The sequence below is a fragment of the Kogia breviceps genome, chromosome 10 (genome assembly GCF_026419965.1).
Source record: "Kogia breviceps isolate mKogBre1 chromosome 10, mKogBre1 haplotype 1, whole genome shotgun sequence".
NCBI classification, from domain to species: domain Eukaryota; kingdom Metazoa; phylum Chordata; class Mammalia; order Artiodactyla; family Physeteridae; genus Kogia; species Kogia breviceps.
Genome location: NC_081319.1, coordinates 87,093,207 through 87,116,850, shown reverse-complemented (window position 1 = coordinate 87,116,850; position 23,644 = coordinate 87,093,207). Strand labels below are relative to the sequence as shown.

Sequence of the window (23,644 nt, the reverse complement as noted above, 5' to 3'; positions counted from 1 at the left end):
TCAGAGATAAGTGTTTTGTGTTTGTTTAGCCCAGTCTTGAATTTCTGCTTTAGCAAATATAAGGTAGAAGATTAGGCTTATCACATTATTGACTACCATCATGAAGAAGATTTTAAGCCAGGGAGAGTCTTGATCCTGAGGAATTAAAGTACAAAAAATTATAAATTGTGTTTTGTAACATTTAAAATGTAATATTAAAATTAATATAGGCTCAACGCAGGTCACTAAAACACAGCAAAACACTCATAGGAACAAAAAAAGCCATTTCACTCTACAAAGGTAATCATTATTCATCTTTCCATGTTTTGATTTAGATCTATGTATATATAATTTTTCATGTATAAAAAGGACATTGTATGTATATAGTGCTAAAGCCAAGAATACATATGGTTTTTCATTTAGAAATATCTCATAAACATGTTTGTATATCAGGAAATATTTGACTATATCATAACTGTTACTGACTGATCAGTAATCCAGAGCTTAGATTTATAAAATTTACAAAAGCATCCCTTATTTCTTTAAAGTTGTTTTTCACTTTTTGGTGCTATAAATTTGAATTAATTACATATACAGCAATGCTTTTGAATAAGATTTCTCAAATATGTTTTCCTTATTTATAAAAATTGTTGACACATTTTCTCTTTCAGCCTATTAATATGATCAGTTTCATTAACAGATTTTATTAATAGATAGAGTCACTTTTACTTTCACAGAAAATGGCCTACTTAATCATGGTGTCATATATATTTTAATATGTTGGTGGATTCTGTGCACAGGTAATTTATTTTTGGAATCCATATTCAAAGATGACATTAAATTTCAGTTATGTTTCAGATTTTCTTTACCACTTTGCCCTTTACTTTTTCATCAGCTGAGGTTAAATTTTATGTAGTTAAATGTAAAATGCATTGTGATTGGGTTTTGGTCTCTGGTGCCATGCTTTTCAAGGATGTCCTGCCTAAAGCTTAAATAATTATTAACTCCTATTTTACTTTAGTATCTTTATTGTTTCCTTTCTTCATTTACATTTTTAATCACCTAGAATTAACTTGGGGGTAAATATGAGAACAGAGTGTAATTGTATTTTTCAGGTGGGCTTGCCACTATGTTTTTCAAAAAAATCAAACCATTCCTTCTGGTTTGAAATGAAACTTTATTATATAGAATGTATTCTTTACAGAACTTGACCATTATTAAATCATCATCAATTTCATTTAAAATATAATTAAGAGTAGACACTGAAAAAAATAAAACAATGTTTCCTGACAAACTAGACATTAAATATATTTAATTATAGTGATTTCTATAATCAAACATGCCAAATTTGACAAATTTTACAGAGTAGGCAAACAGAAAGTGGAGGAAAAAAACAAGATGTGCTTAGAAATTTAATGATAAATACTAAAACTTGTGGTAATTTTAAGTTAATAAAATCTATTGTGATTTGGAATTGAAGTCCAACCTAGAAACTTTTTAAAAATTATTTTTTATTGGAGTATAGTTGCTTTACAATGTTGTGTTAGTTTCTGCTGTACAGCGAAGTGAATCATATATCCACTCTTTTGTAGATTTCCTTCCCATTTAGGTCACCACAGAGCATTGAGTAGAGCTCCCTGTGCTATACAGTAGGTTCTCATTAGTTATCTATTTTATATATAGTAGTGTATATATGTTAACCCAATAGCCCAATTCATCCTACCCTCCCTTCCCCCCTTGGTAACCATAAGTTTATTTTCTACATCTGTAGATCTATTTCTCCCTTGCAAATAAGTTAATCTCTGCCATTTTTCTAGATTCCACATATAAGCAATATTATACATTTCCTACCTAGAAACTTGATGTGCCTCTCCCGTCTAATATTTTCACTGATGTTGCTCAATAGGTGTGCAGCAACTTTTTGGACTTTGTACAATTTGGACTTCATATGGACTTTGTACAATTTTCTAAATACCCATAGGTATTTTGCAATATTTGTTGATACTGTGCTTTAGATTTTTCCACAGTATGCTACCTAACTTTAATTTTTTTTTCCCCAGGAAGATAATTGCATTCTCTGTACATGTTATATTTTTCCTCTACACTTACATTGTATATATCTGTAATTAAGTTTTCTTGACAATTGTGTTTGCTAACATTTTCAGAATGCTAAACAATAGGATAGCAAACACACTTTTATTTTTCCTGATTTAAAAGTATATGAGATTAAAAATACTTATAGGTGTTATGCATTGAACACATAAACATCTGATACTTGCATACATGATCTGATTTGGTAATTACCTTAACCCCATGAGGTTTCTATGTCATCTTAGCCATTTACAGCTGGTGACACTGAGACTTCAATTAAGAAATGTTTCCAGGTCACATATCTTATAAGTAGGTGAGCTAAGACTTGAACAAGATAGTTTTGCTGGGGAAATATACACTGTAAGCTACTAAGTAGCTGATTCTCATTGTTTCTAGTATTTTTGCTTAAAGAAAAACATTTCTCCTGATAATATAATAATATCATCTTTTGATGGTTAATGTTTACTTCATTTTTTTATGCTGTCCTTACAACTTTCAGTGTTTCTATGTCTTTATTTTAGGTATGTATTTTATATATAAATAGCATATGAATGGCTTTTGTTTTTAGTCTTACAAAATGTGTCCTTTAATTGCAGAGTTTAGTCCATCTATATTTATTGTGATCTTTGGTATATTTGAATTTATTTCTACCATCTGTCTTTGTGCTTTCAATTTGTCCTATCTTCTACCTATAGTCCTACCCCCAACACCCACACTATTTCTTACCTTCTTTCACATTGAGGGGTTTTTGCTTCCTTTAAAAAAATTTTTTTTTGGCTTCCCTGGTGGCGCAGTGGTTGAGAGTCCGCCTGCCGATGCAGGAGACACGGGTTCGTGCCCTGGTCCGGGAAGATCCCACATGCCGCGGAGCAACTAAGCCCGTGAGCCATGGCCGCTAGGCCTGCGCGTCCAGAGCCTGTGCTCCGCAACGGGAGAGGCCACAACAGTGAGAGGCCCGCATACCGCAAAAAAAAAAAAAAAAAAAAAAAAAAAAAAAAAAAAAAAATTTTTTTTATTCCATGTTTTCCCTTCTCTCCTGGTTTGAAAGTTCCATACTCTATGTCTTGGAATTTTAATACACATACCCCCAAAATTTAATACTAATCTTTATGTATTAAAAAATTAGAGGGTCCAGGAGGAGGGGAAGCAGGGAGTTCTTGTTCAGTGGGTATAGAGTTTCAATCATGCAAGATGACAAAGTTCTAAAGATCTATTATACAATGATGTGCATATAGTTAACAATAATAACTATATAATATTGTAATATACACTCAAAATTTGTTAAGAGGGTAAGTTTATGTTGTGTGGTTTTTATTTTAACACACACACACATACACACACACTTATGCAATTTAAAAATGAAAGCTGGAGAATAATTCTGTAGTCTCTGAATAAATAGTGATGTATTTTAATTTATCTACTTATTTTGTTGGCTTTACATTGACAACTCCTGGTCTATATTGTTTTTTCTCTTGTTTCTTGCCCTCTTTTATTAAAGAAAGTGCTTTTCATTTCATTTTCCAGTTACTTTGAAATTTATACACATTTTTCTGTATTTTAAAAATTATTACCCTAGAAATTACAACATGTATCCTTGGCACAACAAACTCTATTAATACTTTTATCCTATGGCAAGAGAACATGAAGTCTTTGGAATAATTTATTGCATTTACCCTCTCCTGATTAATTTACTATTGTTACTGTCTACTCTACTTCATTCATTCTAGACACGTAGTTTAAAAAAAACTCCACAAGACACTTTTATTATTTTGTACAATAAAACAAATAAGTAAATAAGTGGATTTGCACACACCACTTTTACTGTTCTTCATTCCTGTTTGTACCTCCAACTTTCTTATGCTTAAAAACATTCTTTAAATGCCTATTAATGAATTGAACTTCCTTGATTTTTGTTTGCTTGAAATATGTTGTCTCCTTTAAAAAAATATTTTCACTGAGTTTACAAATTTAAGTTGACAGTTATTTTCATTTAGTATACTGAAGATATCATTCTACTGTCTTCTGGACTTCCTTTTTTGTGGATGAAGAGTCAGAGATTAGTTTAACTGTTGTTCATTTGAAGGCAACCTTTCTTATTTCTCTTACTGCTAGTATGATTTTCTTTTTGTCTTTACTTTTCTGTAAATTCTCTATGAGGTGTGCAATTGCGGATTTCTTTTGTTTATCCTACTTGTCATTAATGGACTTCTTAAAGATGTGAATTGCTATATTTCTGAAAAACTAGAAAACAATCATTTTCTCTTCAAATTTAACTTCTGCCCTATTCTGTTTCCTGGAACTCCAGTTAAATGTATATTGGGCCTTCTCACTGAGTCCACATATTCTGTATTTTCTATAATTTTTTTCTTAATGTGATTCATTCTGGATAGATCCTCCTGACCAGTCAGGATAGAGTAGGTTATACTACAGTAACCAATACCCACCCACCGCCCCCCCCCCCCCCAATTCCTAGTGGCTTTTAATGGCAGAGATTTTGGTTTTGTTTAAACTAAATGTCCATAGCAAGTTGGCTAGAGGTTATGCTCCACATCTCTTCATTCCTGGATCCTGGTCAATGGAGTTGCAGTTGACATTCTGATTATTGCCAGTTGCTGTGTCCAAGAGAGTGGCCTCTTAGTTCTCAATGCTTCTCTGAAGCATTGAGAATGAATGAATGCATATCACTTTCTCTCATGTGTCACTGGCCAAAATAAGTTATATAAATATATCTAACTTCAAGCAAGTGGGGAATTGCCCAAGAGGAGAACCAAAAAAATTATTGTATCTGCAATAGTTACTTTCCAGCCTGCCCTCTGCTCCACAAACATTGGATTCACTCACCTTCCTCTATGCCAAACACACTAATCAAGGGAGACCACTCCAAAGACCCTCCAATCTCTACCTTCATCTGTTTCAGAGCCTGATTGAAGAACATTCAAACATTCATCAGGATGCGACTCTTAAAATGTCTGCCTAGCAGTGTGTCAGCATTACTAAGGACAAATGATTGCTGTTTGTTTTCCAATCCTCCTTTTCTGAAAGGAAGTATTTATTGCAGCTATTAGATTGTTATGCTACCATTGTATACAGCATGATGGAGCACGTAACTCCTGATACAGAGGGCCATTATGCATTATCCCCCAGTAAAGGGTGATGCATTCTTCACTTTGAACTTGATGCCATAACTAGGTGTGACTTTGGATGTCTGTTGACTCCCTTATGGAAGGAGTAAAATTGTTGTGCATGTAGGTTTATACATTTTTTCAGGCTTTTAAATTGTCTTTCTTAAGAGAATTGGTCCAAATTACTTACTCTCCCATTAATGGAGGCAGAAGCCTCACTAATTCTCTTATTAGTTGTACTTAATCTTAATTTTTATATTTTTAATTGCCAGAGGTTAAATTTAGTTCTTTGTCTAAACTTATGTTTCTTTTTTTTTTTTTTTTCCCCTTTCTAAAGGGAACATATTTATTTATTTATTTATTTATTTAGGCTGTGTTGGGTCTTCGTTTCTGTGCGAGGGCTTTCTCTAGTTGCCGCGAGCAGGGGCCACTCCATCGCGGTGCATGGGCCTCTCACTGTTGCGGCCTCTCTTGCTGAGGAGCACAAGCTCCAGACACGCAGTCTCAGTAGCTGTGGCTCACAGGCCTAGTTGCTCCGTGGCATGTGGGATCTCCCAGGCCAGGGCTCGAACCCATGTCCCCTGCATTGGCAGGCAGATTCTCAACCACTGCCCCACCAGGGAAGCCCTAAACTTATGTTTCTTAAGTTTATATTTGTATATTTCTTTTCCTATTTATATTTTATTTATATTTTCAATCCTCTATTTTACTTCTTTAAATATATAAATATATGTCCAATATCTCTGAGGATCTGATTCAGTGGTTTTTATTCATCTCTCACATAACACATTATTTCCTCAAGCATTTTATAATTTTTGATTGATTGTGAAATCATATTCACCAAAACTTTATGTACAAGGAAATTCTGGAGTATGAATTTAGAGTTTCTTCAGAAAAAAAATTATTTATTTTTATTAGGCATCTGTGGACTACTAGAAATTCAATTCTTGGCTTATGGCATTTGGACACAATAGAATTTGAATTAGGGCCTCAAACCATTGTGAAGATTGGTTTATTGTTTCAAACGTTTAGAAGAGTCTTTATTCAGTTTTTCCTCTCCCTTCGTAGCTGAGGCTGAAATAGATAAGTCTCCTCACTGGGCAGAGACAACTTTGGACAGTTCTGGAGCCATGTTTCCTGCCACCTTTGGGGGAAGTCAGCTCAGCAGGTCTGAATGAGTTCATTGGAAGAACAGGCTGAGTGGGCTCCATGCTCACGGGGAGAAAACACACCCTGGTCTCCTGGAGTTCTTTTTTAGTAAGGCTACCTCTCTGATCAGGGAGCTTCCAAGCTTATAGTGATGTTTCTAGCCTTTCTGATACCATAAGTCCTAGCACATGATGGTGGCGGGGGGGCTCCTCTCTATGGGAAATTTGGCCATGGTGAGTACAAATTGTCTCTCCTTGGACAAAGTTGGACAAAGAGCAATTGGAGTATTTTCCTGAACACTGCTACCTCTCAGCTTGGAGATTGTCCTCCAAGTTTATATATGAGCTACATGGTAGTAGTAGTATGAGGTTGTAGTCCCTAGTGGTTACAGATATATATAAGCATTTTCATTCTGACTCTTCTTTTATGAGTGGTTCTGGGATATTATCTCTTATGCTCTGCTTGTCCATTATAACTGGGTGTCCATTATAACACCCAGGATGGGCAATTTCTCCAAGACAGCCAGTGGCTTTGATGGTCATTTACCTCTCTGGAATCAAGCTCTTCCTTCATGTTCAATCTCTGAAATTTTCCCTTACTTTTTTTTTTCTCAAGATCAGGCATGCATTTAACATGATTGTTAAAATTTGATAAGGCATTTAAAAATTTTTTAAATATATATTATTAGATTCTGGGACCACAGAATTCATCAAAATGTGTTGGCAAAGATTGTACAGCCATTTTCATATAGTGTGTTGGAGAAAGCATGTTCAGGTGTATTAGAACAGAGTCATCATAACAGATCAATAAATCCTGGTCAAAGATGAACTAATCTAACAAATAATGAAGAAACTTAGTATTAATGGTTAGCGGGTAAATTATCTGTGGCTTAAGAAGAAAAGTCAGATTAAATGTGATGGTTGAGGAACGAGCTCGTGTTTCCAGTTATCACCTGGGTGATGATAGTGGTTTTGCCTCTACTAGGTAACCAGCTTTGAGAACTGGGGTTTCTTTACATAATACTATTAATTTATACAATACTCCTTTAGAATCATTCATGTATTGATCATTTCTGTTGCCTCTTTTCCTTTCTGTAATCTACCATCTGGGATAATTTTATTTCTCCCTAAAAACTAGCTTTTTTCCTCAGTGCTAGCCTACTTCTGATGAATTCTCTGTTTCTGTTTGAAAATGGATGAATTTAAACTTCATTTTTTATGATGGATTTTTTTTTTTTGATGGATTGTAGAATTCTAGACTAGTAGTTACTTTCCTTCAGCACCAGATAAGGCATTTTAAGTATATTTAAGAGGAGAATTTCGGGTAACCTCATCCATAGAAACAGAAGCCAGCCTTTATAGAATTGTTTCTTTTGGCCATTTAAAAATTGTATTTGTTCCTGATTTTTCATTCCTTTCCTGACAAAACTATATCTTCTTACTTATATTACCATTCACCCAGTCAACTACCTGTTTTGATAAAGGCACACATTAATTGTTAAAAATCACAGAGGTCCACTTCTGTTTCAATAACTAATGATTAAAGAGTTACCAGCACAACTAACTGACATATAGCAAGAAAGAACTTGTATCATCTGTAAGTTTGGAGGGAATGCCAAGTTTAATATGACACAAAAACTCATAACTCACTTCTTGCTGATGTCTCCTCTGCAACTTTTTGTATGCATTACACTTTCTTTTTCTGTACAGTTAATATGAGAAAAATAACTACCCATGTCTGGGTGTTCCTTACCTGACTAAGGATCACTCCCGTCACAGTGGAAGAAACTAGCCCTCCTGTTAGTCCAATTACATTTGTAAATCCTTTAAGAAATCCATAATATCTATACAAAAAAGAAAGACAATACACAGATGTAAAGTAATACAAGTGCTACAGGAAAAACCTAATGAAGTGAGATTTAAGAGAGATAACTGTTGACTTCCTAAATTTCCCATTTCCACTATTCAAATTCCATTAAAAATGTCTGAAAAAGTATATGGATGTAAGTAACTTTCAGGTTGCACTGAAGAGCCAGAAAGGTTGGCTTTAGCAGTAAAGAATATTAATATATTGAGAAAATGAGGCCATATTAGAGTGAAAGCCAGCAGAGTTAGGAAATCTATAAATACAGATGAGAAATTCCAAAGGTGATGTGTGTTGGTAATAGGAACAGGTTTGGGATTAATACAAAATTGAAGCACTCTGTTCACCTGACCTATTCTCACAGTCCCAGAACTACTGACCCCAATGATTGTTCCCATTATTCAGGCAAGGAAACCAGAAACTTGTTTACAAGCAACTGTGGTTGGCCATTCCTGAGCGTCAAAACCAACTTCAGCAGAAAGTGGAGCTACAAAAGCAGGGAAGTCACAGAGAATAATAGATAAAGTGGGGATCAAATCCATCAGCCATAAAGAGCAAGGAAGTGCCTCTTGCAGAACAGAATCCATGTCTAATTAAGAAATTAGTTCACCCCAGGACAGGGAGTCTGTGCCTTTCCTGCCCAACGGATTTCACCATTAAATGTTCTCTGTTTTCAATTCTTCCCTTTTATGAAAGTGAGGGCTTTTTGTTTGTTTTGTTCTGTCTCTTATTTTATTTCCTTGGGTCTATTCCATTCTTACTCTGCCTTAACCTGTTGAATATGGGAGAGAGTGTATAGTTTATTAGTTTATGGGTCCTGGGTCAGAGAAGCATCACATCTGGACCTAGAGTCCCTGGAATGTGGAGCTGTATTCAGTCACATGGTGGAAATTTGAGTTGTCCCTTTTTGGGGGGAGCTGGAAAGTGTCTTTTAATGTGTGAAGAAGAACATTTATGATTACGAGCAGCCGCGGGTGCAGATTGGGGCAGAAACCATCACTTGTCTCCAGTATTCATTTTTTCCTTTTTCATTTTAACAATAGAACCCCTGGGTTTTCAGTGGTAATAGGGCCACTTATGCCTTTGGGAGCCCTTGTTACTTTTGCCTTCGTAATCACCTTCCACCATAAAAAATACTTACAATTTTATTTTATGACTCTCTATGTGTTGTGGAACTTTTCAATTTCATCTAAATTGTCAGATTTATTGGTATGAACTTGTTTATAATATTCTGTTATTTTCTTTATGCGCTGAGTTATTACAATGTACCCTTTTTCATCACTTATATTGATAATTTTTCCCTTTTTCTTGATCAATCTTCTTTATTTCACTAATTTTATTAATTTTCAAAGAAGTAACTTTTGATATTGTTGGCTTTACATATCATTTTTTTGTCCTACTCTTCATAATTTCTTTCCTTCTACTTTTTTTGGGTTTACTTTGCTGCTTTTTTTCCCTACCTATAATACCTGAGATACAAACATGATTATTGATATTAAGACTTAATTTTCTTTCAGTATATATGTTTAAAGCTATACATTTCTCTGGGCATGATTTTAAATGCATCCCAAATGCTTTGATATGTCATATTTCATTGGAATTTAAAATATTTTCTAATTTCAAATGCGATTTCTTCTTTGACCTAAACATTAGTTTCAAAGCAATCAGTTACCTATCTTTTGCTTTTGATAGCGACCTTAACTTCATAGTGATTAAAGAATGTATTCTGAATGATTTTAGTCATTTAAAATGAATTGCAGCTTGCTTTATGATCCAGCATATTGTTAATTTCATAAAAAAATGTCCCATGGGCAATTGAAAAGAATGTGAATTCTCTCCTTATTGAGTGCAGTGTTCTACATATGTCAATTAGGTCAACTCTGTTCGTTATTGTTGTTGTTTAATCATCCATATCCTTACTTTTTGTCTACCCCTTTTTTGGTATAAGCTATTGAAAGAAGTGTGTGAAAGTCCCTTCTTTCATTGTAAATTTGTCTAGTTCTTTGAGTTTGCTCAATTCATGATGAGTATAAATTAAAACTGTATGATTGGGTTCCTAAAGAAGGAGAATTCTGATATTTTTCTCTTTACCATTATAAAATATCACTATTTCTAGTAATGTTTCATGAATTAAAGTCTATTTTATTTGATATTAACCTAGTCATTCCAGGTTTCTTTGGGTTAATATTTGTTTGGCATATCTTTACCTATCCTTCTATTTCATCATTTCTGTATCCTCATGTTTGTCTTTTATTTGCAACATAGAGCTGCATTTCCTTTTTTATTGAGCTTGACAATCTTGTTACTTACTTGGAGTATTTCATCCATATTAATTTAATATAATTACTGATATATTTGTGATTATCTGCTCACTATTTATTTTCTATCTGACCTACCTTTTCTCATTGCATTTTTTTCTTTTAGATTAATCCATTTTCATTTCATTTTTCCTACTATTACATTATTTCACTATTCTTTTCAACACTGAAGATATAACATGCACTTTTCTTAAGTTTATTATGAATTATACTTTTACTATTTTCATTATTCCAGAATATGAGAACATTTTTAGTTCTTTGCATCAGTTCATCCTGTATTTTCATTCTTTAGTGTATTTTATTTCTATATGCATTTCAATTCATAAGATACTCTCTGTTGTTTTAGAGATCAATGGTCTCCTAATTACACACATATTTACCCCCCTATTGCTCCTCAGTCTGTCTTGCATTTTCAGGTTTCATCAGGGATAATTTCTTTCTGACTGAAAAATTCCTTTTAATATTTCTTTTAGTGAAAATCTGCTGATGAAAATTTCTCCGTTTGCCTGTCTGAAAACATTTTTATTTTGCTTTGATTTTTTTTTTTTAAAGAAGATTTTGGGGGTAGGAGTTTATTTATTTATTTTTGCTGTGTTGGGTCTTCATTTCTGTGCAAGGGCTTTCTCTAGTTGTGGCAAGCGGGGGCCACTCTTCATCGTGGTGCGTGGGCTTCTCACTATCGTGGCCTCTCTTGTTGCAGAGCACAGGCTCCAGACGTGCAGGCTCAGTAGTTGTGGCTCACAGGCCTAGTTGCTCTGCAGCATGTGGGATCCTCCCAGACCAGGGCTCAAACCCGTGTCCCCTGCATTAGCAGGCAGATTCTCAACCACTGCACCACCAGGGAAGCCCTTGCTTTGGTTTTTGAAGAATATTTTCACTAGGCATAAAATTCTAGGTTGGCATTTATTTTTCATCATTTTATACAACTCATTTCATTATCTTCTGGTTTTCATAGTTTCTGTTGAAAAGTCAGATGTCAGGCTTATTCTTGCTACTTGAAAGTAGCATGTCTTTTCTCTCTAGTTCCTTTTAAGATTTTTCTCTTTATCTTTGACTTTCAACATTCTTACTATATATATATATAAATTTACATTGTATCATTATTTAAATTTGCAGAGCTTTGTGCATATGTGGCTTATGGTCTTTTATTGCTTTTGAGCTATTTGGGGCTGTTTTCTGTTAAAATACTGCTTATGACACATTTTATCTGTTTTTTCCTTCTGAGACTTAAGTACAGATTTGTTAGCCTTTTCACTTAATTCCACATTTCTGCTAATTTCTTTATTTTCTATATGTTTCAATTTGGATTTTGTTAATGATGTTTTCCAGTTTACCAATCTATCTTCTCTTGTGGCTAATTTGTTATTAAACCTATCTATGAAGATCTTAATTTCAGACATTTTATTTTTCAGTTCTAGAATTTCCATTTGATTGTTTTTATAGATTCCAGTGCTGGTCAATTGTTTATGTTTTCATCTATTTTCTTCAGCTTTCTCCCTGGTTTCTTGGGTATATTATCATAGATATTTTGAAGTTCATTTTGCCTGATAACTTTCTTTTTATTTATTTATTTATTTTTAATAAAGATCTGAGAGTTTCTTTTTTTAAAATTTACTTATTTTTGGCTGCATTGAGTCTTCATTGCTGCTTGCGGGCTTTCTCTAGTTGCAGCGAGCAGGGGCTTCTCATTGCGGTGGCTTCTCTTGTTGCAGAGCATGGGTTCTAGGCTCATGGGCTTCAGTAGTTGTGGCATGTGGGCTCAGTAGTTGTGGCACACAGGCTTAGTTGCTCTGCAGTGTGTGGGATCTCCCTGGACCAGGGATTGAACCTGTGTCCCCTGCATTGGAAGGCAGATTCTTAACCACTGCACCACCAGGGAAGCCCTTACCTGATAACTTTAATATCTGTATCATTTGTATGACTATTTCTTTTTTCTTTTTTTTTTCTTTTGTGGTACGTGGGCCTCTCACTGTTTTGGCCTCTCCCATTGTGGAGCACAGGCTCCAGACGTGCAGGCTCAGTGGCCAAGGCTCATGGGCCTAGCCGCTCTGTGGCCTGTGGGATCTTCCTGGACCAGGGCACGAACCTGTGTCCCCTGCATCGACAGGTGGACTCTCAACTACTGCACCACCAGGGAAGCCCTGTATGACTATTTCTAATGGCATTTTATGGTTATTAATCAAATGACCCTGTCCCTTGGCATGCCTAGTAATTTTTATGTAATGATGGACATTAAATAAAGAAGCTATAGACTTAGGAATATATTGTATTTTGCCAGAAAAGATTTACTCTTTTCTCTAATAGATAGATTTGGAGAGGAGGAAATTGAGCACTCTAACCTAAATAGAGAGTGAAATGAGATGAGGCTAGGCGTCAATTTTGATAAGACTCAGTTTATGTCTGGTACCCCCTGTTCCTTGAATATAGCCCTCCATGGTGTTAAATAGAGAGCTTGATATACTCAGCTGGGTCCCTCCAGTCCCTGGTAGATCTTGTCTCCTTAGCACAGATGGTATGGGAAATTCTGCCATGTTTCTCATTGATTTTTAGCTTAGAATTTTTGCCCCTTACCCTATTAAACTTCAGAATTCAAAAAACATCTCAAGGAGAGAAACTGACTTTGTGTTTGATTTCCCTTAATTTCCAATTTTGCCACTCTAGCCCTGTTCAACTGACAAATGCTTGGCTAATTTCTATGTCCAGAGTTGCAGACTTCTACCAGGGCCAAACCTGGATTATCAGCCTTTTGCCAATTTCTGGAATTGGCAAATAGCCCCAAGGAAAAACTGGTGGGGATTGTCAGCTCACCTCTCAGAGGTGCTAGCCTCTGATGTCTTTGGTCCTACTGGCTTCTGCTGCTGTCTGATACCTTTTAATGAATACTCATGGTATTTTATCTGGACTTTTCCAGTTTTTCCCAGCCAGAATGTCAGTCATACACAAGCTGCTCAATCCCATGAGGAGGTTTACCAGTTTTCTCAAATTTTGCTTTATGGTTGTAAAATGTTAGATGCATAGAACTATCTCCTAGTGGATTAAAATAATTATAAAATATCTTTATCTCTAGTAATGTATCTTGTCTTAAAGTCTACATTGTCTGATCTAGTTTCCCTTATTTTACTTTTAATCTACTACATTTTGTTTTTGCTTTTATTTCAATCCAGATTAACTTAAAATTTGGAAGAATTAGTTCTTTTATATTTCATGTTTTTCTGACACATTTGACTTAAAATGATCATCATTCTATTTTTTCCCTTCTATCCTATCTTCCTTTATAATTTCACTTGATTTCTTTTTCATTAATTGTTTTTAAAATATCATTCCCTTTATACTTTTATTATCCCTCAGTAGTTACTTTAGAGATTAAAACATGTATCCTTGACTTATGCTCTAATATTTAAAAAATTCCCTTTAATGAAAGCACCTTGGACAATTAAATTCACTTATACCCTCTCATCTTATGTGCTATTTATTGTTATGCATTTTTTTCTGGTATGTGGGCCTCTCACTGTTGTGGCCTGTCCCGTTGCGGAGCACAGGCTCTGGACACGCAGGCTCAGTGGCCATGGCTCACGGGCCCAGCCACTCTGCGGCATGTGGGATCTTCCCAGATCAGGGTACAAACCCGTGTCCCCTGCATCGGCAGGTGGATTCTCAACCACTGCACCGCCAGGGAAGCCCTGTTATGCATTTTAATTTATATATTTTATACCCTATAGGGTATTATTATTTTTGTTTTGTGAATTCAGTAATTACTGGATTTACTCCAATATTTTTCCTCTCCATCTCTCTTCATTTGTTTCTATACCTCTATGTTTCATCTGTGATTATTTTACTTCTGCCTGAAGAATTCCCATTTAATAATTTTTTCACTGGAGGTCTGTTGCTGATGAATTCCCAACTTGTCTGAAAAATGTTTTTATATTACCTTAATTTTTGAAGGAAATGTTTGCTGGACAAAGACTTCTAGGTTAACAATGATTTTTTTTTTTTTTTTTTACATGTTAGGAACTGGCTTCTAGCTTCCATAGTTTCTGTTGAGAAGGCAGTTGTCAGTATTACTATTGCTCCTTTGAAAGTAATGTGTCTTTTGTATACAGCTGTTTTTAAAGAGCTCTCTCTTTTTCACAGTTTTGCAATAACAAGTCTAGGTGTGTATTTCTTTGTATTTATCCTATTATATATTCAGTAACTATAGCACCTTTAATGACTATGCTCTCTTTTCAGATTCAGAAGTCTTTGGCATGCTGTGGTGGTGGGAAAGGATTTAACCTATATTTACTGAAAATGGTGCTTTCATTCCATAATTAGAGATATAAACAAAATCCCCAGTGTCAAGAGTCCTGAGTGCCATGACAATTACTCTGAAAATCATTACACATCCACAGTACGGAGCAGTTCTGAGAGTAGCAAGGTGAGAGCTTTATATGCTCCATACCTCATGCCACCCAAATCCCAAACAGTAGGTATTTGATATGGGGAATGAAAACAACCTTGAGATTGTTTTAATGCAGGACAGTTTCCTGGACAGCTATTAGCTCTAAAATTGCTTATTCTTCAGCTACAATAACCCATGGTAAAAGCATTTTGGAAGGGTAAATAGCTGTTGAAGTCGACTTTCAATTTAATTGATTTTATGTTTTGATGTAATAATGATTTAGTAGAACCTAAATAAGATTCAGATACCTGAACTATACTTCAGTCTCACATGGGGGGAAATTCCAAGGTACATGACCCATCCATTAGTCAAAAATAATTAAAAGTTATTAAAAAAATTTTGGAGTCTCCCTTTAAGAATGTCAAGAGGATGACAGTGCCTGCTTAATGAATCACACAGCATCTTTAGAATCCTCTGTGCTTTTCTACTCATGCTACCCACCAAAGAGATGGTCATTACATTTCCAGGTCTTCTCTGTCTCACTCAATTTCATTTCCCAAACAATATTCTCACAGAACCACATCTGTGTCTCCTCTTCTTCCTTGACACCTTTGTTATACTCAAAAAATATAATCACTTGCCCTATTCCTCAGTTCTAGCAAAGATCAAATTCCCCTAAAAGGACAGTTGAATAGTTTACCCTCTAAGGGGACTCTTTTTAATAGGCAAGGGAAGTGTATGGTTAGAAATATTAGGAATAAGTTTCATCCCCAACCATTAAAAAGTTTAAGCATTATAAATTAATATGTTTGTGACATAATGCACTTATGCCCTAAATATTGAGGATGAATTAGCTTAAGAGACTAAGAATATTTCCAAATTGTCTATTAGTATATATTCTCTGATGCTACAAAATTACCTGGCTAACATGGTATTTGAGCCCATTAGAATGATGCAACTCAGGTCAAGTTCTATGTTATCCAAGCCATTGCTGGCTGAGATATTTCCCATCTTAGTGACCAGGTACTGGTTAATAACACTGGTGAGGCATTGACTACATCTAGACGGCTCTGGAGGCAGACATATCTAGGTACGAACCTTCCCTCTATTTATTACGAATCATGTGACTTTACGTACATTCATTTCCCTGGTCTTTTTTTTCCTTACCCACACTATGTGGACAATATTATCTCACACTGGAGCATAACAGGCACATTAAAAATACTCAGTAAATGGTAGCTATTTATAATTTCCTTTATCTATTTGTATATACATTCTTAATTTACCTGTTTTTCAGAGTGCATATGGCTCAGGTGGCATTGTGTATTGTATATCAAATAATCCTTTTATGTCTTTATATAATTCCAAGTAATCAGAATACCTGCAGGCATTTTTAAGGAGGGTCTCAGAACTCAATAAATCAAATGGATACATTTCTTCATTACTCTGGCCCTCACCTAGTGTAGATCTGATGGGCAAGATTCTTTACAGAATTGTGACAAAGTAGATTATTCTTGGTTTATTTTTGCCTCTCTACCCCAGTTTACAAAACTTCAAAGAATTCTGTTCATATTGGAACTATGTTCTCCAGAGAGTGCTAGCCCCATAAAGTACAATGTGAAGAGTGTCCCCTGGAGTTATGCAAATGACAGAACTGCTTCCATTAGTCACACTTATTATATCTAAAAAAAGGCATTACATAGTAAAAAGAGGAAAAGTTCTTTGTCACAGAGATCTGGATTAAAATCCTAGCTAATATCCAAGCCAGTGGTGAGATCTTAGACTGACAATTAAGTATCTGAAACTCAGTTTCCTTAGTTACAAAATAAATATTACTAACTGATGGCTTTTCTTCATGAGTAATAATATATAAACATGGTATAATAAAAATTTTAATGGATCAGCTAACCCTTATACATGTTTGCTATGTTCCAGGCACTATTCTATGTACTTGACTATATTAACTTGTTTAATCCTCTTGTGAGGATAACTTTATGAGGTAAGCATCTTCTCATTACTCCCATTTTATAGGTGAGAAACAGGTGTTGAGAAAGTAAGTAATTTGCTTGAGGAAAATGGTCATGAAACCCAATAGTCTGACTCTAGAATCTGTTCTCCTGATCACGGGACTATACTTCTTCATACACATGTGAGAGTTGCATACATTTGCATATATCATTTGGTATATAAATATTATTTAAGTTGTATGTCTGACCTATATAGATGCTTCTTCAGAACTTTTGGCCTGCTGACCATCAGTTCCAAAATACTTGAAATCTTAAAACTTTGAGAACTTGGATACAAGAAAGAAAGAGATTTTTAAAACCCTACCTGGGAGCAATATCCAAGACATTTATTAATATTCCACCCATACAAAAGCTTCCTGTTGCATTAGCAAGTATCAGGAAAATCATAGTGCTATGGAAGCTGGAACTCAGGTAAAGCAGGCCCAGGCTGAAGATGGCAGGCAGGAGAAGTCCTGGGGAGTGATTCAGACAACACAGTCAGGTGCATCTCAAAGATGGGGGTGAAATACCCCAAAGTGCTTGAATGTCCTGGCTGTTTCTTACCTAGCAAGGTGAAGAGTTTCCGGATAGTGAGTAGGCTGAGAATATTCCTGGACAGGAAGACGTCTGCCATATGACCTGCTAGGATAGCAAAAATCCAGGCAAACAAATGGGGGAGGGAAGACAGCAGCCCATTCTGAGGAGGGAATGTTATTGTGAGTGAGTATGAGAAACAGGATAATCCCTACACTGAAATTCAGTATCTAAAATTTGTATTGTCATATAGGAAACCATCAACGTACAATCCCAGAGTTACTTCTGAGGACACACTACCCAAGAGAAAGAGAAAAATAGTTTTGACGTCAGAAACAACCATCACAATCTGCCTAGTTTTCTGCTGGGACCTGAAAGTCCTAGATAGTAGAGAGGAAAACTATGTTGGGAATGGGAAATGCTGTCTGTGGGGAAAATGATGGAGATGATAATGATAACAATTGAAAACATGTATATGGTGCTTATTGTGGACCAGCTGCTGTTAATCCTTGCAGCAAATCCATGATCTCGTGGAAGATAAAATTGAATCTCAGAGAGCTTAAATGACCTCATTGTTACACTGGTCCCTAGGCTGGGTTACTGGACGTTCATTATAGAATGTCTCAAAATGGCGAGCCCAGATTCCATTTCTAAAGGAGTCTTTTCTGGTTATTATGGCATCAAACAACAGAAGGTTCCAGGCAACAGTAATTCTCCAAGTCAGACAACCAATGAAAGTGCCAGTCCTTTCAGAGCAAGCTGTGAGTCATGGGTTCACAACCCAGGACTCTTTGCCTTTCCCCAGGGGAGAGAATTGGTATGAGCTGGAAAGGGTGGTAGAGCCTGCCAACTGACTTTCAGGAAAGGATCCGACCCTGCAGGGAACAATGGCGTTGAGCCTTGAGGAATACATAAGGGTGATTATACAGGAAATGGGAGATAGGGAATCTGTGGGAATGTGGGTGAGTGTGCATTGTTGTGGGAGTGCTAGACACCATGTCTACACCTTTTGTTCTGGGCAATGTTGACCTAATAATTGGAAACAGTGACATCTCCAGGTAAAGAACATCAGCTAAGTAGTATAGGGGTGGGCAAGAGCTAGGACTAGAGTCATGGGAGAAAAGGAAATGGGTGCAAAGTCCTTCATAAAGTGAAGAACAGAAGGTGTACTTACCTCTTTTACATTAAGATGAAACTTGGAGTTGATAAACATTGGTGTATACAGACTCAGGAAGCTAGTTGCCCAGAAAAAAGCAAAATTACAGAGGGAAATGACCCAGAGTGGAGGAGACTTAAGCATAGCCTTGATGGGCAGAGATGGTGCACTTGAACTGACCTGGAAAGGAACCCATTAATCATTAGCACATTAGAACAAGATGGAACACATTTTATTTGGCACAGAATCTGGGAGATACGAAAGTGGAGCATGCGTGTTCTACCTGCTGAGCGAGGGCGGACATGATGTATTCCTTCTCACTTTTGCTTATACACGGGTGGTCCTTTGGGTCCTCATAAAACAGAACGAACCAGAGAAGACTTAAGGCACAACCACAAGCACCTATTGGAACAGGACAAGTTAGAATTGGAATTGCTTCTGTCTATAGTGAGTTTCTTTTCCAAACTGGCATTTTTCATTATTGGTCTGAGAACCTAGACCTCCTCTTTTCTTTTTTGGAACTTTGTGCAACAAAGCTCACATTTTGATAGTTTTCTCTGTATCCATAGCTGCCTCTCTCTACAGAATGAATTTTACAGAAATGGTGGTAAGACCTCTGCCCTCTCCTGATCTCCTAGCCTCTATTTTTCTCCATGCAGGACAGCTGGGCCACCCTGCTCTTAGGCCATCATCTATACAGATTCCTAATGTGTTCTACTGTGAGAGTACAGCATAGCTGAACCCACACAGGGCTTGACAATCACCCAGTTTTGAGAGCTAGGCCTTAGCTATGCTCCTAAGATGCAGCCCAGGCCTTAAGGATTGTCCAAATCCCATAAGAGTTTGCCAAATTATTTGTTGTTTTTCAGTTTTTTATACTAATGATCTGATCATAAGGAATCCTCTGTTAGGACAGGGAGTATGTAGTACTCAGTAGTCAGGCTTCCAGAATTGCATTCATTCATTTGACAAATATTGGTTAAATGTCCCTTATGTACCATGAACCATTCTAGGTCCTGGGAATACAACAGTGAATAAAACAGACAAACCCTGCCTTCACAGACTTTAGTTTCTAATGGATGAGACAAAGATAATGAAAAGTAATTAAATAAAAGCTAGTAAATGTCAGTGAAAAGAGCTATGGAGGAGAGTTATGGGGGGAGGAAGGAAAGAGTACCATGTTCAGGGAAGGCTAGGATGTGGATGGGGCACAGATACTGCGGGCAGAGGGAGAAATAAGTACCAAAGCCCAGAGTTATGAGGCCAGTGTCACTGGGCAAGGAGCAAGGTGAGGGTGGAAATGGATGAGGATGAGAGGTAATGAGGTCAGACCATGTGGAAACCTGGAGCCACTGTAAGATCTCAGATGTTTACAACACACTTTAAGACAACATTAAAAGAATATTTTAACAATATACCATTTCCACTTCATTCTGTGACCTGAGAGCCCAAACCCAAGGCAAAATGTAAATGAAGAAAAGTGAGCACCTAATAAATACACATGCAATACATATATTTCTCTATATTATTGTACTCAACCCTCAGAAAATACATTCGATACTATTAGCTCTTTTTCAAAATAAGAAAACTGATGCTCAGAAATATCTGCTTTCTTACCCAGGAACACATGATTAGTAAGTGGTAACTGACACTTAAGCATGGATTATATTGTCTAGGGAGGGAAAATAGCCCTAGAGGAGGAGGCTGGAGAAAAGTTTCGAAGAAAGACAACAGTTAATGGCAAGTAGAAGAGGAGAAGTCTGCAAAGGAGACTGAGAGGGAATGGCCAGAAGGATAAAGTCCATTGTAGGAAGAACAGGGTCAGAGAGACTGAGATGAGAAGGAAATGTCCAATCACTGAGGTTCAGTGCATGGAGTCAGAGGCAAAGGCATGAGGGAAAGAATGGTATTGTTGAATATGCTTGAGAGTTCAGGTCAAATGTGGACTGAAAAACTTCCACTTGATTTATGGGCATGGAGCTTGGCCAGCATTTGGGAGGCATATAAGGAGTTTAGAAGTTATCACTCCCATCCTTACAACAAGGAAAATGTTGAACAAACTAAAAATCAATAACTCTTCTTTGATCCATCAGATAATTGAGGTCACAGGGCAAACCACTGCCCTCCTGTCTCTAGAGAGACAGACAGGCAGATACAGAGAATTACAACTTCCCAGAACAGAAGAACAGAAAGAGAAAACTCCACTGGAATCAGTCATTTCTAGGGTAGGAAAACCTAGCAATTGATGGCTTGCTTTAGGTTCAGTGTAGACAAGTTTGAGAGATGAAAAGTCTGGGGATAGGGGGCCCAGTCTTAAGAAGACCCCTCACACTTTTGTAAGTTTTATCTCCAGAACACCTACCATGTTCTCACAGTGAATATAAAAGAAAAATCCCTCCATTCTTCCAGGAGAGGAAGGGGAAAGTAGCTATTTTCAATTATGTCTAGAGCATTCTGTTCTTAACAAAAACTGCTCAAAGGGAAACTGTTTTACCAGAGCCTAACCAACTTAAGGGAAGGGAAATATCCAATTCCAGCCTTTCTTCCTATCTCACTTAAGGAGGGGAGAAAAAAACTGAGAAGGACTTGTGAAGGTCAAGTTCGGGGCAGAGGCTCACTAAAATACTGACATCTAATCACAGGACTATAGAACACTGTCTCCCCACGTACACACCTTACCACCACATCAAAAGTGTCCTGCACTTTATTGGGAATCCACGTAGAAGAACTGCACATCACAAACCTTATTTAAGAAGTCTCTAGAGAAACTCAAAGACAAGGAAAGACAAAAACAAAGACACCAGAGGAAGCTGTAGCCTCTGAAACTTATAACTATGGCACACAGTAAGCACAGCTTAACCCCTAGCCAGAAAAACATAAAACTTCACACGAAAGGGCTATTTTTCTCAGTTCCTTTTACCTAGTGTATCTTGTTAGCTTTCAACAAGAAAAACATGAGGCTCACTAACAGACAAAAAATGTAGTTTGAAGAGACAGAGCAAGCATCAGATCCAGACGGAGACATAGCAGAGGTGTTGGAATGATCAGATCAAGAATTTAAAACAATTATGATTAAAATGTTCATGGAAAAAGCAGACAACATACAAAAACATGAGTAATGTAAGTAGAGAGATGGAAACGCTAATAAGGAATCAAAAGAAAATGCTAGAGGGCTTCCCTGGCAGCTCAGTGGTTGAGAGTCCACCTGCCGATGCAGGGGATGCGGGTTTGTGCCCTGGTCCGGGAGAATCCCACATGCTGCAGAGCAGCTAGGCCCGTGAGCCATGGCCACTGAGCCTGCCCATCTGGAGCCTGTGCTCTGCAACGGGAGAGGCCTCTGCACACAGTGAGAGGCCCACATACCAAAAAAAAAAAAAAAAAAAAAAAAAAAAAAAGAAAGAAAGAAGGAAAGAAAAGACTAGAAATAAAAAATACTGTAACAGAAATGAAGAATGACTTTAATGAGCTCATTAAGAGACTAGACAAGGTCGAGGAAAAATCACTGAGCTTCAAGAAATGTCCATAGAAACTTCCAAACCTGAATTGCAAATAGAGTAAAAGAATAAAAAAGAACAGAATATCCAAGAATTGTGGGACAATTACAATAGTGTACTATACGTGTAATGGGAATATCAGAAAGAGAAGTAAGAGAAAGGAACAGAAGAAATATTTGAAGCAACAATTACTGAGAATTTCCCAAAAGTAATGATAGACACAAAACCACAGATAGAAGAAGCTCAGAGAACACAAAAAGGATGAATATCAATCAATCAATCAATTTACACCTAGGCATATCATACTCAAACTGCAGAAAATAAAAGAGAAAATTTTGAAAGAAGCCAGAGGAAAGAAAATGACCTGGGGAGTCGGGTTTAAATTTAGAATTCTTAGATTCCACTGGTCACTGATCTGGGACTTGACCTCTTCCGTTCCCACCCAGATCCAGTCCCACACCACTAAGGGTTTTGAATGGCTCTGTATAGAAATTCTTGGCTTCCCCATCATGCTCCATCTACATTTTCTGCAAATAGTTTTACCTGTCACCTCCCGGCCCAGCCTCAATTCAGTGAATGTGGGGAAGAGTCCTGCCAGGTCTGAAAAAGCCTTGGTTGTATATGAGCAAAAAATTCTGGGAGTGATGATTAGAAGGAAGGTCATGGGCTCTGATGAGCCTATAATTTTGATGTCATAGACTTCTACCTTATGAAGAAGGCTTTGCTGGAAGGGAGCCAGAACGGGCTCATTACAGTATAGAATCCAAGGCAAGACCCCTCCTGCCTGGGCTTCAGAGCAGCTCTAGCTCTGATGGAAGCCATAAGTGATCTTGGCAAGGGCTCTCTTGATAGTAGAATGGGTCAGACACTTAGTCAGATGTAAGTTGAGGAGACAGTGGTTGTCTAGGAAATGGGGGCAGTGGGTATAGACAGGTTGTTCAATAATTTTGACTCTTAAAAGGGAGGTAACTTGAAAGAGACGGCAGGGAAAGGGAGCCATTTTAGAGATTTGAGGAGAGTAGAGAAGTTTTGAGAAGTTTGAAATAGTATTTATGGCGAGAAACATGTCAGGACAGTCAGGCCCTTTTAAGTGCAAATGTGAGTGTATGGTTCAATTTGTTCTGTATGGTAATTTTCCCCAGCAATTATCAACTGCTTAAAAGCAGGTATTATTTTGTTCTTTAAAATAGTATTGATTAGATTTATTTAACTTTATTGAGAAGAGCATTCAAATGGAACCACAAAACATCTTGGTTTTAGTTTGTCTCTGCCACTAACTTGGGCAGGTTATTTCACATCTATGGGCACCATATGACTCATTGTAAGAGTTGTGGAGGCAACAGCTAAATCCCTATACTGCTGCCATCTAAGTGATGGCACTCTTCTCCTATTCTAAGTGATAAGAAAAAGCAGATGGGGCAATTCATGGTAAAGCTGTTATCGTAGTATAATGCATAGTCCCTTTCTTTGCGCTTCATAGAGCCACCCATGAGAATAGCAAATGACAAATGTTGCTGTATACATGTATATGATGTTGAAATATGAATACAACAT

At 36.7% G+C, this 23,644-nt stretch overlaps 1 protein-coding gene across 1 annotated transcript in view; it reads right to left on the bottom strand.

The window, feature by feature from the left end:
- The window catches only part of SLC17A1 (solute carrier family 17 member 1), a 63,997-nt gene continuing 40,353 nt past the window's right edge, over positions 1-23,644 (bottom strand). Inside the window, exons 11-16 of the mRNA XM_059077197.1 lie at positions 18,880-18,998; positions 18,615-18,776; positions 17,471-17,603; positions 17,232-17,379; positions 8,094-8,184; positions 1-135 (exon numbers count right to left, since the gene is read on the bottom strand). Coding sequence (XP_058933180.1) covers positions 1-135; positions 8,094-8,184; positions 17,232-17,379; positions 17,471-17,603; positions 18,615-18,776; positions 18,880-18,998 — 788 coding nt within the window. The remainder of the gene's footprint in view (positions 136-8,093; positions 8,185-17,231; positions 17,380-17,470; positions 17,604-18,614; positions 18,777-18,879; positions 18,999-23,644) is intronic.